The 16,219-nt window shown below is 39.2% G+C and overlaps 1 protein-coding gene across 1 annotated transcript in view; it reads left to right on the plus strand.

The window, feature by feature from the left end:
* USP7 (ubiquitin specific peptidase 7) overlaps positions 1–16,219 on the plus strand; it is a 74,166-nt gene that overhangs the window by 26,195 nt on the left and 31,752 nt on the right. The window contains exons 2-6 of the mRNA XM_074886579.1: positions 6,027–6,131; positions 11,804–12,002; positions 13,386–13,524; positions 14,242–14,330; positions 15,038–15,146. Of these exons, the coding sequence (XP_074742680.1) occupies positions 6,027–6,131; positions 11,804–12,002; positions 13,386–13,524; positions 14,242–14,330; positions 15,038–15,146 (641 nt within the window). The remainder of the gene's footprint in view (positions 1–6,026; positions 6,132–11,803; positions 12,003–13,385; positions 13,525–14,241; positions 14,331–15,037; positions 15,147–16,219) is intronic.

Raw genomic sequence — 16,219 nt, forward strand, 5'->3', positions numbered from 1 at the left:
TTGTTTTTTCCAGTTAAAGGCAGGTGTTATTCTTCACATTATTCTGAGTTTCCTGTTTGCTTTCAAGAAGTAATATTCTGGCTTTCTGAAGGTTTTCTGAATGACTCTCATCAGTGTCCTCTTTGCACCACCAGGGTTTGGTAACTTTCAGAAAGCACTGCATTTACTGCTTGCTTTAGGAATTTTTTAATTACATATTTTGATATACTGCCCAATAGTTACAATAGCAAAGGTCAATTTGATGGTAAAGAGTTGATTATTAAATATAGCACTTGAAATCACTGAATGTTTTTTCACTATAATTTCTAGCAGTGGTGACTTTAAAAAATTATTTTTGTTTTTTTCTTGTGTGGTATTATCCATGTGAGACTGGCATTCTGAATTAGCACTGAAGAAGTAAACTTTTAGAGGTTTATTTGATGTATTTAAAATACTGATGTATTTAAAAGTATTTCTTTTTAAAACTCTTAAAGACTATAGTATACTCCACAACTGAGGAGGAGTTAGTGTTGAGGACGAGTGGCTCAGCAGGGCTGCCCCAGGGGGTCTTTACAGGTTCCTCTGCTTTCAGGTGGTCCAGTGAGTTCTGACACTGAGGGGCAAAGCTGGACCTGCACTGCATGTTCAGCTTGCAATTGATATCGTTTGGTCCTGAGGTAGTTTGACTGCGACAAGACTGACTTTGCTCATTTTTCAGTGAGATTTATATAGCCTGACTTTATTCTTATCTCCTACCACCTTATATTTTTTGCTCAGTTAAGTCCCTTTTGTCAGTGATCACTCATCCATTGGAATTCACACCCCCTCACCCCCAATTTATCGTATCTGTACATACAGTTCTATTTATATTTCAAAACAAAGTATTAAAAGACCTTTTAAAAACTTTCATGAATGCTTTGATTCTGGAATATCAATTTAGTCCAGCAGCAGGGGAGGAGGTCTTGTGTCTTCAGCTTTCCCCCCGGCTGAAGACAGAACCCTGGATATGACGTTTGGAGTGTCAAAGTCTTCAAGCTGGTGCCAGCAGTGAATGACTCTGACTTCTCTTCAGCCTGCTAACCCTACTGTTAGTGCAGCTCCCTCATTGTTTCTGGGATAACTGTGGAAGTTCTGCATGGAGGTCTATGCAAAACGTCTGTAGTGACATGTAAAAGTACTTGGCACTCGTGATTTCCATCATGAGGCAGTTGTGTGTGATAAATTGCAAGCAAATTTTTAATATTGCTATTACTCCTTCATTGTGGTCTCTTTAACCTCAAAAGGAAACAGAAATGTTTCATAACCTGCTAGGGAGGCTGCTTCAGTTTCTCCTCTGTGGCTGCCAGATCCAACAGCTAATGACAAACATTCTAGATAATCTTTCAAAATTTGAATATTTGGTGTGATATGAGTCATGACTGAAACCTGTGAAATCAGTAGCTCACTGTCATTGTTAAAGTAGTAGCAGTATTCTACCATAATTTCATTGCTGCGATAGTGGAGTCATTCTGTAGCTTTTGTCCACATGACTGCAAGCATGTATTTACTGCTGAGGAACATATCCTACATCTTGGAGAGAGATGAAATTCTGCAGTACTCCTGTCTTGTAACAGGACTTATGTTGTGCCAAAAGCCACATGATCTTGACAAAATCTTTCCTGGCTTCTCATTAATAGGAAAAACATATGGCAAACTTTGAGATTCCTTCCCTGTAGATTTGAATTATTGTGAACAGTAGAGCAATAGAGCAATATCTCTTTCAGTGACATCGAGTTTATCTTATTAAACCAGCTGAATCCATCTGAACAGCTTTTTTTGAGTACGGTCCTTTTTTTTAATCATTGGTGCTATTTTTGTTCCGATTACTTAACAGTGCGAGTATTTGAGTATGATAATGTTGAGGTCATAGTCCATAACAAGGAGATTTTAAAAAATACTTTCTGTGAGGTCTGGCATCCCATAGCAAGGCTGTAGTTTGAGAATTTTGTCTTCTTTTTTGTCTTTTTTTCTTTTTTTTTCCCTCCTTAGCATCAATTGCAATAACCATTTTTTCTTTCAGGCTTTCATCTCAAACCTTCAGTGACTGACTTAGTTAACGAGCAATGAGAAGTGTGCACCTGCAGTGTCATTTATATATGATCCAGTAATTTGTCTGTATAAGGTGACTGACACTTCTTACTAACTTCCCAAACTATATTGTCATGCACCAGTTTCTTTCCAGTTACATATGTCAATTTTTAGACTTGATTTCATTTCAGCATTCATGATCTTTGAGTAAAGAAGTGAAAGCTCTTGTTTTGCTCAAACTCACCAATACCTGAAATGCCTCTTCTTGAAAGGTGTCTTAACCTCCAAACTGCAGAGACCCCCTTTAAACACTTCAAGCTGTATTGTTTGTTTGAAATGCAGTGGCATGAGTAGGTAGAAAACTATATAACCTTAAATGTTTCAGAAGAAATGATCATCACTATTCTTCATTTTGCCTCCTTTTTGTAATGAAAGCATAGCTACAAAGTTGTATGTGTTGCATTTTGGGGAGATAGGAAACAAGTGATCTTCACCAAACAGCCTGACAGGGTCTAAAATTCTGGTATTGAAAGCTATATTTATTTAATATTTTACAGTACTGTATTTCAAGAGTTAAAAAACATTCCTTATTCATAAGGCCACTTCATGCTTTGTTTTAATACTTCATTTATGTGGCTTATGGTAGCTTTTGATTGATTAATAGACTGCATCTCTATTTCAAGGATATGATTAAAACTGGGTATTCTGGTCTAGGAACTGACAGATGACATGACTGGGGTGGTGTTGACACTCCAGTTTAAGCTGTATTAAAGACAGCAGTGTATTAATTAGTATGTTTGGTAGGAAGGTTTTCCTGGCTGATGTGGACAGGTATTTTTTCTATTTCTTAATCCTGTATTGTATAATTGAATAAGTCTTTGGCATTGTTCTGCTTGAGGCAAAGGAAAACATGTTTCTTAGTTAAATCTTGGTATGATTTGACAATTCTTTCCTATGAGCTCTTAAGGACAACAGGAAAATATAAATTACCAGTTTTCAATGCTGTAGTTGAAAATAAATGTCATACTGCTTGCTAGTAAATCTGTTGAACGAGGACTGTGTTTTGTTTGTGCAAAGTATTTACTGTAATAGTTGGATTTTATTAGAAGTTAAAAATTTTCTTTATTCACAGAAGCCAAAAACATTCACTAGTGTTATCTGGGTTCCATATCTGAAAGCTGTGTTACAAAACGTGTGTCAATATAAGTCAGAAAAACCAGCAGTGGCATACATCATGATTTAGTTTATCTTATCACTAAATAGTATCTCTCAGAAGCTGCCTCTGTTTATCTTTTGAGTTGATTGCTTTTGCTATGATCTCTTCTGCATTTTCTCCCTCCTGTCTGCTAACCATTCATACTTTTGAGGAATGTAGAGCAGTAGCTCTTTATTTCCTTAGTTAAGGACGGGCCTTTCCCCATAAAATATGGTATCAACATTTAAATCCTCTGTTAAAAGAATATTTTGGGTGAGCATTTAGACTGGACTAGTCCTCAGGTGTTTGCTTTAGTTTGTTTCTAGATATTAAGGTGCCTTGATGATAACTTTATAACAAATAATAAAAAATCCTAGCACTAATTCAGTGTAAGCAATTGTTGCATTGCTGTAGGCATGCTGTGTGCTTCCAGGTAGGAGAGAAGTGACCCAGAGGACAGCCTCCTTGTTAGACTCTCACCATGCTGCTGTTAAAAGATTAAAAAGAAAAAAAAAACAAAAACCAAAAAACAAAAGGCAGGCTGTGGAAATCAATTTAGTGATCTTCTTACTCTTTTTGTTCCTTTTCCTGTTCTTGAGTTGCAGCAGTTTAAACTTAATTTTGCTGTAATTATGTTTATTTTAACTTGTTGTTCTGCAGCACTGCCAGTGTGGGTAGCTGCTAGAGGGGCTTCTGCAGCTCTGTCGCTCCGGAGCCAATCTTCTGCCAACCTTTTCCTAATAAAATCAAAACTTTAAATCATACTTGATTTTGCTTTCGTACTAATAATGAGAAGGGCGCACGCTTTATGTGTATACTGTATGTTTCAGCGTATACCTTTCACTCATGCCTAGTAAGCTTCCAAAAGCCACATTTGAGTATTAAGTTATGATCTTTTGTAGCTCTAATCCAGAAGTAAGTCTCTAACCTGATCTGTTTCTGTTCATGCTCAGGGCAGAGGTTGTTAGTTCTGTGGATTTACTAGAAGAGTCAGTAACAGCAATAGGAATGCCAGTAGAGACAGTTCCGTTTTCTTGTGTACAGCGAATTGAAATGCGGCTGCAAGAGCATGTCGTGTGGCTGTGAGGAGAGGGAGGACTGTGAGGCAACTGGTGACTGATCCTGCTTCACTTCTCGCATGCTTTACCATAGCGCTGGCCGTAGTCCCCTGGCTTTTATGGGAGTGCAGCGATTGCCATAGCTCCGCCTGCTTCCTGTCGCGCGTGGTTGTCCATCCTGTACGGGGGGAATTCAGCTGCATTCAGAGACGAGCGTCTAGGTTACCTGGTTCCGCGCTTCTCAGCCGTTCTTGCAAAGAGCCAGGCAGCCCCGTCCGCGCACACACACACAGACCCCCCCACCCCCCCAGTGCGGTGGGGAGCGCGAACGCGGGTGGGCAGCGGGCCCGGGGCCGGCCCTGTCCAGGGTGCTGACGGGGCGCGGCCTGGCTGGGCTCCCTCGGGAGCCGCTGCCCTGCCTGCCCGCTGCCCTGCCTGCCCGCTGCCCTGCCTGCCCGCTGCCCTGCCTGCCCGCTGCCCTGCCTGCCCGCTGCCCTGCCTGCCCGCTGCCCTGCCTGCCCGCTGCCCTGCCTGCCCGCTGCCCTGCCTGCCCGCTGCCCTGCCTGCCCGCTGCCCTGCCTGCCCGCTGCCCTGCCTGCCCGCTGCCCTGCCTGCCCGCTGCCCTGCCTGCCCGCTGCCCTGCCTGCCCGCTGCCCTGCCTGCCCGCTGCCCTGCCTGCCCGCTGCCCTGCCTGCCCGCTGCCCTGCCTGCCCGCTGCCCTGCCTGCCCGCTGCCCTGCCTGCCCGCTGCCCTGCCTGCCCGCTGCCCTGCCTGCCCGCTGCCCTGCCTGCCCACGCAGTTGGTTCTCAGCTGCAGAAATCAGTGACTTTGGGGTGTCTGTGGTGTAGTAGAACACACAAGTTAATAGCAGGGCTGGTACAGCAAAGAGAAACTTTAAAGAGTGTCTCTTAAGTAGTGCTTGGCCTTGAGATGGTTGCAAGGGGTTATAGGTTTTATGTCTTGACGATACAAAGAGTTTATTCAAGATTATGTCCTCTTCCATGTAATCATAGATGTGCAAGCAATGGAAGGAGGCGTTGCTCAGTTGTTGGATAAGTCAGGAAGATGCTTGTTCAATCAAAGCAATGCATCTTTAAAATAGTGGGGTTCCAATTCATGGAGTTGTTTTGTATCTCTTGTTTTAGAGGTGCTTACATATGTTAAACAGTTACTGTAGCAAAGCTTAATAGAACTGATGGCTAGAAACTGGAAAATGCTACCTCTAAAATGTTCGTGAGATCGTAAAAGATTTCCTTTCCAATTTTTCCCAAGTAAGATTTAAATCTTACCATTACATTTGATTAAATGTTTAGGTTTTCTTGAAAAAGCAGTAACACTGAAGAAGTCTTAAGGTAAATTATTAATTTAAAAAGTCTGCTATTAGAAGCTTGTATCTGTGTAAAAATGTGGAATCCAGAAAGTAATTTAAAAGTTCATTTTTATTTAATGAGACTTGATTATGAGATGCTGACTATAAGGATATTTGGAAACTTAAGAATCAGTTTATGGTCTTCATATTTGTATTCTGTATTAATGCGGACTTTTTGCTTCATCCATAAGTACTCATCTGTTTGAGGAATTTTACAGTTAGACACATACCAATACAATTATTGTGCTATAATTTGATACTGTTTTGCACACAAGTGTGCCATTTGTGTGTCTCATAAGCACTGCCTGAGACAGCAATGTTAATATAGCTGGTTACTTTTTTTTTTTTCCTGTGTTAGCTGGAGATACAGATGATCCTCCAAGAATTACTCAAAATCCTGTCATTAATGGGAATGTAGCAATGGCTGACGGACATAACAACACTGAAGAAGACATGGAAGATGGTAAGAAAATATTTGATAAAAATGTGGTTTGTTGGCTTCTTTATTTTTATGATTTTTGAGGACAAAATGGTCCGTGTCTTAACGTGTGTCCTCTGAACTGCAGCTCATTAAAAAAATGAAACCCTCTGTAGTTTCGACTGCTGGTTTTCTGTACAGGCATCCTTTTAACAGACCTATACAATAGGATTAGGCATCCAAGGGCTTGGGATTTTTTTTTCTCTTACTCTTTCTAGGTACTCATTTAAAAATTGCTGAAAGTGATACTGTCCATTGTTAAATTTTGTGGTACGTCCCTTTAAAAGTACTGCAGCTGGTGCTTTGCTGAATAGTAATTTTGTCAGTTATGCAATTCCTTCAGGACATTTAGAGTCCTTATCTGTCCTACTCTCTTGTCAGGTGGCAGCTGTGATCAGTTTGCCTTTGTATGGCAAGTCAGTGGGAACTGTTCTGTTGAGGAACATTTCCACACACAACACCCCCCCACCCCCTCACCCCACCCCATGCCCTTTTACTTGCAAATGCAAAGGAAAAAGTATGTGTTGATATCCTGTTATCGAAAGAGGACATGTGTTTTGAAATCTTTTTGTTGATCTATTAAATGAAAATAAGGGTGTACAGTTTCTTCTGTTACAGAAGATCAAATAATTTTCAAGTAGATGTGTCTGGGCTTATTTAAAGAAAATAAGTTTGTAATTCACTTAAGTCTGTTATGTTTCATGAGGAAAAGATACAATTGTATTTCTTAGGGAAGGATGTACGGGGGACTGCTTATTTTGAAGAACTAAATAAAATTGAATGGGAAGGAGGAGTGAGATTTGTTCCCCTCTGATTCCTTATTTCACGCTGTCTTGTGAGAGTACATTCAGGACTAGGCTTAAACATTTATTTAGATTTGTGCAAAATGTTGAGTGATTTTTGTTTGAGAAAAGTCAGAGTTTGAGGTTGAAGGTCAAAAAAGTGCTTACTTTCATGTATTCAAGGAACATATAATAGAATACTGATAGAAAATAGTAATGTTCCATGAAGAGAATATGGTTTAAATTCAGGACAAAAGCACCTCATGGTTGAATTGCCTCTGTATCATTGGCAAAGAAAGTTTCCTATGATCAGATTCTCGCAATAAAGTAAAAATGAGGTCTGCTTAGCCTCTGAATTTTTTTGCTCTGATTACCTGATCTCATTCAGAGGGCTTTGATATCTTGCTCAGAGTAACTAGCTGAGACTGAAATAGGGAAGTCTGTTTTTATCAAAATCAAGTTACCTGTTACAAAAGAATTTAAATGTCTGTGTTGGGACATGCTGTTTGGAGGATGGCAAGAGAAGATCACGTGGATTGACACAGACTCATAAGGACAGCTCTGTTGAATTTCTGTTCTCAGTAATGATATTTATAGGTAGAAAGCCTGATAGTGTTTGCTCTCACTACAGCGAGTAGATAACACATTGGTCAATTAGTACAAAAAATTTGTCCAGAAGTTGGTCTGATCTGCTTGCACAAATTAAGCAAAAAGGACTCAAGCTGCGGAAGCAGCTGAAGAAACCCAGACCTTATTGAGGATGGCAAATAATCAGATGTACACCTCTGCATTCAGAATAACGTTGACTTTTTAACCAGAAGACTACTGTAAAACAGTTTCTGTCGTTTATCAAATATTCGACTCTTCTCAGAGAACTGGATATGAAGGTGTCGCGGTAGGGAAAAGAAGGATCTGAAAGTATTTGTCAAAAGGCTTGTGAAAGCTTCTTTGTTCATGTTGGTACTCATGTCTCTGGACTTTGGGCACAGTCAGAAGCTTTGGTCTGCTCTGCTGTGGGACATCTTCTAGAGTTAAAATGTGATTATTAAGCAATATTCTAATAGTTCCTTATTATCATATTTGAATAAGGAGTGTCTGGCTACATCTTGGTGCTGTTATAGCCCTGCATTGACACAGATAGAAAATAGTGTTATTGCAAAATATTATAATTGCAAAAACATTCCTGAAGACTTGCATCATGTAAGTGGATGATGCCTCTTTTCCAAGTCCTGTAAATCGGATTAGTTGCTTGCTGTTGCATTATTGACACATCAGTGCAATTGCTGTCTTGCTGTTTGTTCTCTTGCTATCCTGGTTTGCAGCATGATGCACATGTCTAATGGACAGCTTGGAGATTCCCAGGATAGGAAAAAAATGGAGGGAGGCATTGGCCTCTCAGATAAACATGTTCTGTTTTCCATTGCTGTTATTCATAGCAAGTGGGATCAATCTGAGCTGATAAAGAATGCATGAAGAGAATTTAGATACCTCTTCAGTGAAAATCTTAATGAGTGTAATGGTTGCTGTGAAAGAGGTGAAGAGTAGGATAAAAAGTTGATGCGTCCAGTTGGATCATAGAAACCAGCTTTCTGGTGACTTAGAGTTCAAGAAACTTTTGAGGTGATTTTGTTCTTCCTGCTTAGCACAAAAAAAAAAAAGACTGATAAGATTGGAAAAAAGTGCAGCAGTCATCCCTTTTGCTAGGCAACTAAGCACAGGCATTGTGATGAATAGTAACGGGGCAGCACTGGGCCACCAACAGGACTTTCAGATAAGGTTGTGTTCTCCTAGGCAGTTTGACTAGAACCTGTTGCTGTGTATGTCTTGGCAATTAAAAAGAATCAACTGAAGAAATGTGCTATGCTTTGTACAGAGAATGACTTAATGAACCAAGCTTTGTAAGCTGGAATAGCAGCTTCCGCAAATAAAGTAGAAAATAATAAAAACAAGGTTCTGATCAAATTTGTTTGCAAGTGCATCAGTATTCGAAACAGCACATAGAGTAAATTCTCTTAGAAGTTAAAGTTCAAACAGAAGGTCCCTAGCTAAACATAAACTCACAGCTTTGCAATTACCTACTGAAGTCTCATTTCTGTGAAGAATTGCAGAGGCTTGGAGGCTTTCAGAAGCATCAGTCTTAGCCATATGCTAGTATTGCATGCTGCATTTGGATCATTATTAAAATATTCATAGAATATTCAGCCAGTTTCTCCATTAATAATTCAGGTTCAGAATATTTTAATAACCTCAGTGTACTTTAAAGGTAGCAACATTTACTAAGAGAATAAAGAAATCTGCTTTTCGCAAAGGTATAAATGCTTAAATATGTACTTCAGTCTTAAAATGGATCATGTTCTGTATTTGGATCTCTGATTTGAATGATCTTTGTCTTATTGAGGTGTTAAATCTGACATTCATCTCATCGGTGAAAAAACTTTTTTCCATGTAGCAGATATAATCCAATGCATATAACTTCACTAGGCATTGTCAGCTGGGTCTGTTCTTTTTACCTTGTGTTGGGGATCATATGTCATATTTGGGATATGGGATTTATAGAAGTCTCACTTGCCAGTCACTACTAAATTATTCTGCTGCCAATTGCAGTCCTTTATTGGAAATTGGTGGACATGTTTGTGATGGTGAAAAATGGGTTTGTTTATGTGCTCATCGCACTATTTAAACTTCATTTTTTAATATAATTCCATGTTTTAATTGATTACACTTGCTAAAAATATGGGCTTTCTGGAAAGAAAGGAAGGCTGTTACTTCAGGGGGTTGTGCTTTGTATTTTTTAAAGAAACTTCTATTTTAGGGTTGACCTATGTTATGAGGCTGCATTTTCGTGGAGTAGTTACTAGTGATTGCTCAGATATTTTACTGAGAAGAGTACCTTTCTCTGGTGAGCTCTCATGCACAGGCTTTCCTGAAAAGAAATCAAGAAATACAGGCAAACTTTCTCTGAAGCATCTGCAGATGCTGCGTGGGCTGCCTTTTTTAGCTGACACCGTAGCAGCGCTGCTGCATCCTTGTACTGAAGTGCTCTGAAAGCTGCATCAAAGGAGGCAGAAAGCAAACTTGGTCGGCTCATTTTTCAGAAGTGTAGACTAAGCCCAGAAGTACTGATCTTGATTGTGAATAGAGGGATGTTCTTGAGCTGGTTTGAGATACATGTGATGCAAGACTGATTTTTAAATTGTTAACTGTTACAGATATTTTTGTTCTGCCTGCGTATCAAGTTTGAGAGCATACGGCTCCTGTGGCCACAGCCTGTCTGGGTCTTGGTCACAGAAGACCAGCTCTCTAGGCTGTCAGCAGGCAGTGAGTAGGTAAAATGGGTAGGGGACGGTTCTTAAGTAGGTGATTGACTACTGGTTAGCTACACTTACATGTAGGGAAAAGAGGAGGAAATAATCCTTTGAACTCTTCCATTACTGAGGAAGCTGATAGCACAGGGTAATGCAAAGGTCATTGCAGGTATAGAGGAGAGAGGAAGCTGGTTTCTGCTGTAGTACTGTTCTGTATTGAAGGGTATAATCTTTATACGGTTGCATGTAATCAAGAGGGTTTCATTTTTTAAGTAACGTAGCAACCAGGGCTCACCTGTTTTTTAAAAAAATCATTCAACACTGTCTGCTGTGCCATGCAAAGCTTTCTGAGTGAACAGCTGCTTTGCATTTACAGAAATAATACCTCTGTTGTATACTGTGCACACTGTCACAGAATTTCATGATCCGATTTCTGTCTTGGTGTCATTGTACCTCAGTGCTTTTCGTTCCGGGTGTCCCTGCATGTGTGACGTATCTGCTCCAGCTGTGCATCACCGTGGGTGGTGAGAGAATAGCGGTCTGGCCGTGGGTGCTGTCTGCTGCCCTGGATGCTACTTGAACCTCCTTACCCCCAGTAGCTAATCTTCCCATGTTACACAGGTGTTAGGTTGAACCACAGAGAAGAAAGGGAGTGTCTTGTGCATACTCTGTACTTCATCCCTACCCTGTAAAATGGTTGGGATAAGTTGCAGGTTTCTCCTCCCTGTATGCAAAGTGAGGCATGTCACAATAGAGCCCAGCCTTGTGCCTTCCTGAAGCTGTCGCAGTCTCCAGCACCCTGTTATAGCTGTGTACAACAGAAGCAGAACAGATTGTGGTATATGGAGAACTGAGGGTGTGGGAAGAAGGCAAAATTAGTTTAATTGTGTGTGTCAAAATAAGCTACTTAAAAAATAGTGTCTCATTTAACTTTGTTCTAGACCACTAAAAATCTCTAAAATTTTCACATAGCACAAAGAATACAGCACCCTACTCTCAGCAAACTGGTATGAGATTTTTAAAAAGCCCACCAAACAACCAATGGGGTTCATCTGTTTTGAAAAGATACTGTTGCAGGCAGAAAGCAACTAAGTGGTGGCTGGTATCAAGAGGGCAGTTGAACAGATTGTGAAAATCCTTTGCACGTCTGCCTTCATGCAAGGAGCTAACTTAAACTGGGCTGTGAAGACACTACACAACAAGAAGAGTTAGAGTGGGCTGTGATTTATGTTGTAAAGGATTTGATGTCTCTGTCTTGCTGTACCCGCTGCTTTAGAAGAAACTTGAGTGGCAGCAAATTCTAGTGCTAAAGAATTACTTAAGAAAATAGTGTACGAAAGGAATGCCTTTCAGTGCTCTGTTTCCCTGAATGGTGTTGCAATGTTTTTCAAAATGAAAAAATTGAAACTTCAGTTGCTAAGGAGTTCAGTGCCTCTCAGGGTTTGGGGTTTTTTTTGGGTTGCTTCCAATATCCCACTACATAAAACATGCTCATGTTGCATGATTTTTGAAAATGATGTTTTGGCGTGAAGAACATTGGGTTTTTCAGATAATTTTGTGTGTGTTACAGATACAAGTTGGCGATCAGAAGCAACATTTCAGTTTACAGTTGAACGCTTCAACAGATTGAGTGAGTCAGTTCTCAGTCCTCCCTGCTTCGTACGGAATTTGCCATGGAAGATCATGGTTATGCCACGACTCTACCCAGACAGACCACACCAAAAAAGTGTAGGATTCTTCCTTCAGTGCAATGCTGAATCTGATTCCACGTAAGATCCTTTTAATCGTTGTACAAGTCCTCATTTGATAGTAGTTAATCTGTATTGCAAGTAATACAGACTTATAAAAAAAATAATTTTACCTATCTTTCTGCAAGAGGAAAGAATTCTTGTAAGGTTTTGAGTCTGCTTTTTCCCCTCCTTTCTAAATGCCAAAGTATAAGAGCTTGAGTAGCTACAAGTTTGTGGTAGAATTTAGATATATTTCTGCTTGATAACTGGGGGGAAGTCTTTGACTGACAGTTTTCTTGGCATGGGAAAAGTTCTGGGTTTATTTCACATGGAAGTGGTACTGGAGCTTCTCTGCTGAGCTATAAATCCTGCCTTGTAAAGCATGTGAGTAGGTAACTGCTAGCAATTGAGGCAGAGCCATGCATGAGGTAGTCATCTCCTTGAATAGAGTTCATCGCTCATCAAGACAGATACGAACATGTACGTGTTCTTGGAGTCCCGAGTGCGAATCAAAATTGTCTATCTTTGACCACTTTTATAAATAATATGGAAATATAAAAAGATAATTACAAATTTCTGGGACATTACTGCAGCTTATTCAGCTAGAGTGCAGACCCCGCATGGGTGTCCTTTCCAGTAGGGTAACTCCATTCTTGCACCAATCTCAGACAACATTGTAGTTCTCTCTAAATAAGAAGTTGCTCTTTTCTGTCATGTTTGTAATTTAAAAGGTGAGTGATCAGTGCATAAGGTAAAGAAGAAAGGTGTAAGTCTATTAACTAGTCACAGGAGAGGTGATTCATATGCAAGTAGTCACAGAAAAAGGATAATGGGATCTTCAGAAGTATCAACCAAGGTGCAGCTGGTGAACCTAAGCAAGCAGTAATGCCACTGCGTGGGTCAATGACAAGACCTTGTCTGAACTAATAATCAGTCCAATTTTCTTGCACAAGTGGGATGAATTTGAACAGGAATGGTCGTAAAGAAGTGCTGCTGAGAAAATTAGAGTGTTGGGGAGTTTATCTTGTGGGAGGGAGGGTGGAACCGCCGCTTCCTTTCCTTTAGCCAAAGTCTGAGTTGGCTTATCCATCTGCATTGAAGTAGATTAGAAATAGCTCACCTCAGAGAGCAGTTACCTTCTTAAACCACTGTTACCTGCAATTGCCTGACAGTACTTTCTTAACAACACTCTTGCTGAAATGGAGATTTTCTTAGGGCTTCACATTCATAATGTGGCTTCAGAAAGCCCCAGGGATTCATGCCCTCAATAACAATTAACCAAATCTGAACATTTAATAAGGGGAAAAAAAAAATCCTATATGTAGAAGTAGTGTACCAAAAATCCCTAACAAAAAAATTATTTTAATGATTATAAAAAGCTTGGTTTTGAATGAGTTTCAAATGTTTCTTCTGTATTTATAGGTCATGGTCTTGTCATGCACAAGCAGTTCTCAAGATAATAAACTACAAGGATGATGAAAAGTCATTCAGTCGTCGTATTAGTCACTTGTTCTTTCATAAGGAAAATGACTGGGGCTTTTCCAACTTCATGGCCTGGAGTGTAAGTAATTGGACATGTATTAGTTATTACTAGATAGGAGCAGTTTTGAACTTGCACTTGTGAACACTGAGATACCTATAGAAAAGATTTTTTTCCCAGGCAGTTATTTTTTTTCTGTCATTGCTGTAGATTCTTCTTCAATTTTTTATAAAGTCTTGCACTTAAGTATTGTAGTTTGCTTCTACTTATGTTGTGATTTAAATATTCCCTCATTATTTTTTTCTGCATATCTGAATGCTTGGTTTTTGTTTTGGCTGTGTGATGGTCAATGTCATTCTGAAGCAACACAGATTTTCTTGCATTTCCCCATGTTCTTTGTATATGTGTACAGTTATTTAATGCCGTAATAATAGTACTAAGGCTTATCTTGAGTTAGGACAGCTTTTTAAGCATTTTCAAAGGTTGGGCCCGTCATTTTTCATCTTTCTGGAATATTGTCCAGAAGAAGCAGAGCCTTTGATTACCACAGAAAATGGAAGTACTGCTGCAAAATCTTAAAAGCCAGGAACAAGTTTCCTGTATTAAGACATCAAAAAAGAATTAAGGTTTATTAAGCTGAAAACCGTCTGTCTTAGTGTACTTCAATTTTTCTTCTTCAGTTTTTTATTACCGATAGCTCAGGCTTGGGCATTAGAAAGTGATGTTTAACTGGATGCTTCACTAGAGTCATGTTGCAAGCTCCAGTTTTCATGTTCATGTGTTACTCCTGTTTTACAGGAAGTTACTGATCCTGAAAAAGGCTTTATAGAAGAGGACAAAGTTACTTTTGAAGTCTATGTTCAAGCAGATGCTCCACATGGAGTGGCGTAAGTATCTTTGTGTAAAAATAAAGTTCTTAATTCTAATATTTTTATGTTGCTTGAGATTGTTCAAGATTTTGTGTTAATTGACATTTGTACCTCTCATTAGACATTCTCACTTTGTCACCTTTAATTGATTAGTCCTCACATGGCAATATTTTTCATCGCTCACGTAGAGATTTTTGTATAGGTTAAATTTCCATTTGCATTAGTCAGCGTAATTCTGTGAAACTTTAATTTCTGTATGAATTGATTTGTGATTTAACACCTCTGCAAATCTAACCTCAACGTTTCTGATCTTGCAGCTGATAATGGTTGCAGACACAGTCAGGTGGCTCTGCTGTCTAACTTGCCTTGGTTTACAGTTTAAAAACTGCCTCATCTGAGTTGTTCTACTTCATGTCACTTGTAAACAAAGTGGTTGTACTGAAATGCAGACTTGTCCTTAGAAGTACAGCTCTGGATTCCAGTAGACTTTCATAATACATAATTTTTCTGCCATATAGAACATCTTTAAGAAGAAAACCTAACAAAATCACAAAGCATTTAATTGCAAAGACTGTTGTTACTGACAGGCAGTAGTGTAGTTTATTTGAACCTTAAGTAACCATGAAGAGCAGCTGATAAACACCAGCAGCGCTACCTTAGAACAAATACTCTTTATTATAGTTAAAACAGAACTATCTTGATTTTAACCACTAACTGTTTTATAGGTGGGATTCAAAGAAGCACACAGGATATGTTGGCTTAAAGAACCAGGGAGCAACTTGTTACATGAACAGTTTGTTACAGACTTTATTTTTCACAAATCAGCTACGAAAGGTAATTCACGTGTGAAAGAAAATGAGATTGCTAATTGAAATATCCAATATATTATATGTATAAATGCTTCAAAACAGAGCTGTATGTTCCTTTTACCTCCTCCATCCTTTTAGAGAAGTTGTGACTTAACATGGTGATGCACAGCTTACTTGAAGCTGAATGCAGGAAGCTTCCTTTTATGGTTTGAACATAAGCTTTTGGGTTTTGTGCAAGCAGACAGTACCTGGTGAAGACCTGAGCTTAGGGGGTGTTTGTTAGACTGTATTATGTCTTGATGTTGCTATGAATTGGGGGGGTGGGGGGGAGGATGACTACAGGTGAGAGATGGAAGTAATTTCCCTATCTTGAAATAGTTAAAATAAAGAAGTCAGTTATGACTTCTTAGCCCATAAACAGGGTAAAAAGACAAAATGTGTATGGCCTTTGTAGTTCATTTGTTCCATCTCTTTAATTTATATTATGCAGTTGAATTTTCTGTTGTTATTGTTAGCATCTTTGTAGTGATGGAACATGTTATAATTTCAGTAGTTTAAACAATGCTGTATTTGCTTCATTCATGTTTTTTATTTACTGTAGGTATTATTTCTTTGCTGGAAGGAAGAACTGCTTTAAATATCAGCTTAATAAATATCTCATCCAAACCCAGGATCAAATATACTAGATAATGTATCATTTTAAACCAGTGCAGTAGCCTTAATCGAATAAAAACATAAATGATGACTTGATATTGGAGGTGGCTGTCTGGAAGAGGGGATATACTTGGGAAAAAATGTAACTGCACCATTTAATTTATTGGAATGTCCTAGTGATCCTAATTTATCCTTTTGTGCATTCCTGCACTTACTGTATCTCTTAGTGAAAATGAACTGTTCTGACTTATGCTTTCTCTTGTGTACACTAGTTGTTACATTTCCATTAAGCTTTCTTTTCTCCAAAATATCCCTTTTTAATGTACCTTCTTTCTACTGTCTTAGATTTTCCAGCATCTTATCATTATTTATATCACTGTGGCCTGTGTCCCAGTTGGGATTTGTTTTTTCTCTTTTGCAATGTGCTGCTTACTCTGAAGCATT

This window comes from Strix uralensis, chromosome 16 (assembly GCF_047716275.1).
Source record: "Strix uralensis isolate ZFMK-TIS-50842 chromosome 16, bStrUra1, whole genome shotgun sequence".
In the NCBI taxonomy this organism is placed as follows: domain Eukaryota; kingdom Metazoa; phylum Chordata; class Aves; order Strigiformes; family Strigidae; genus Strix; species Strix uralensis.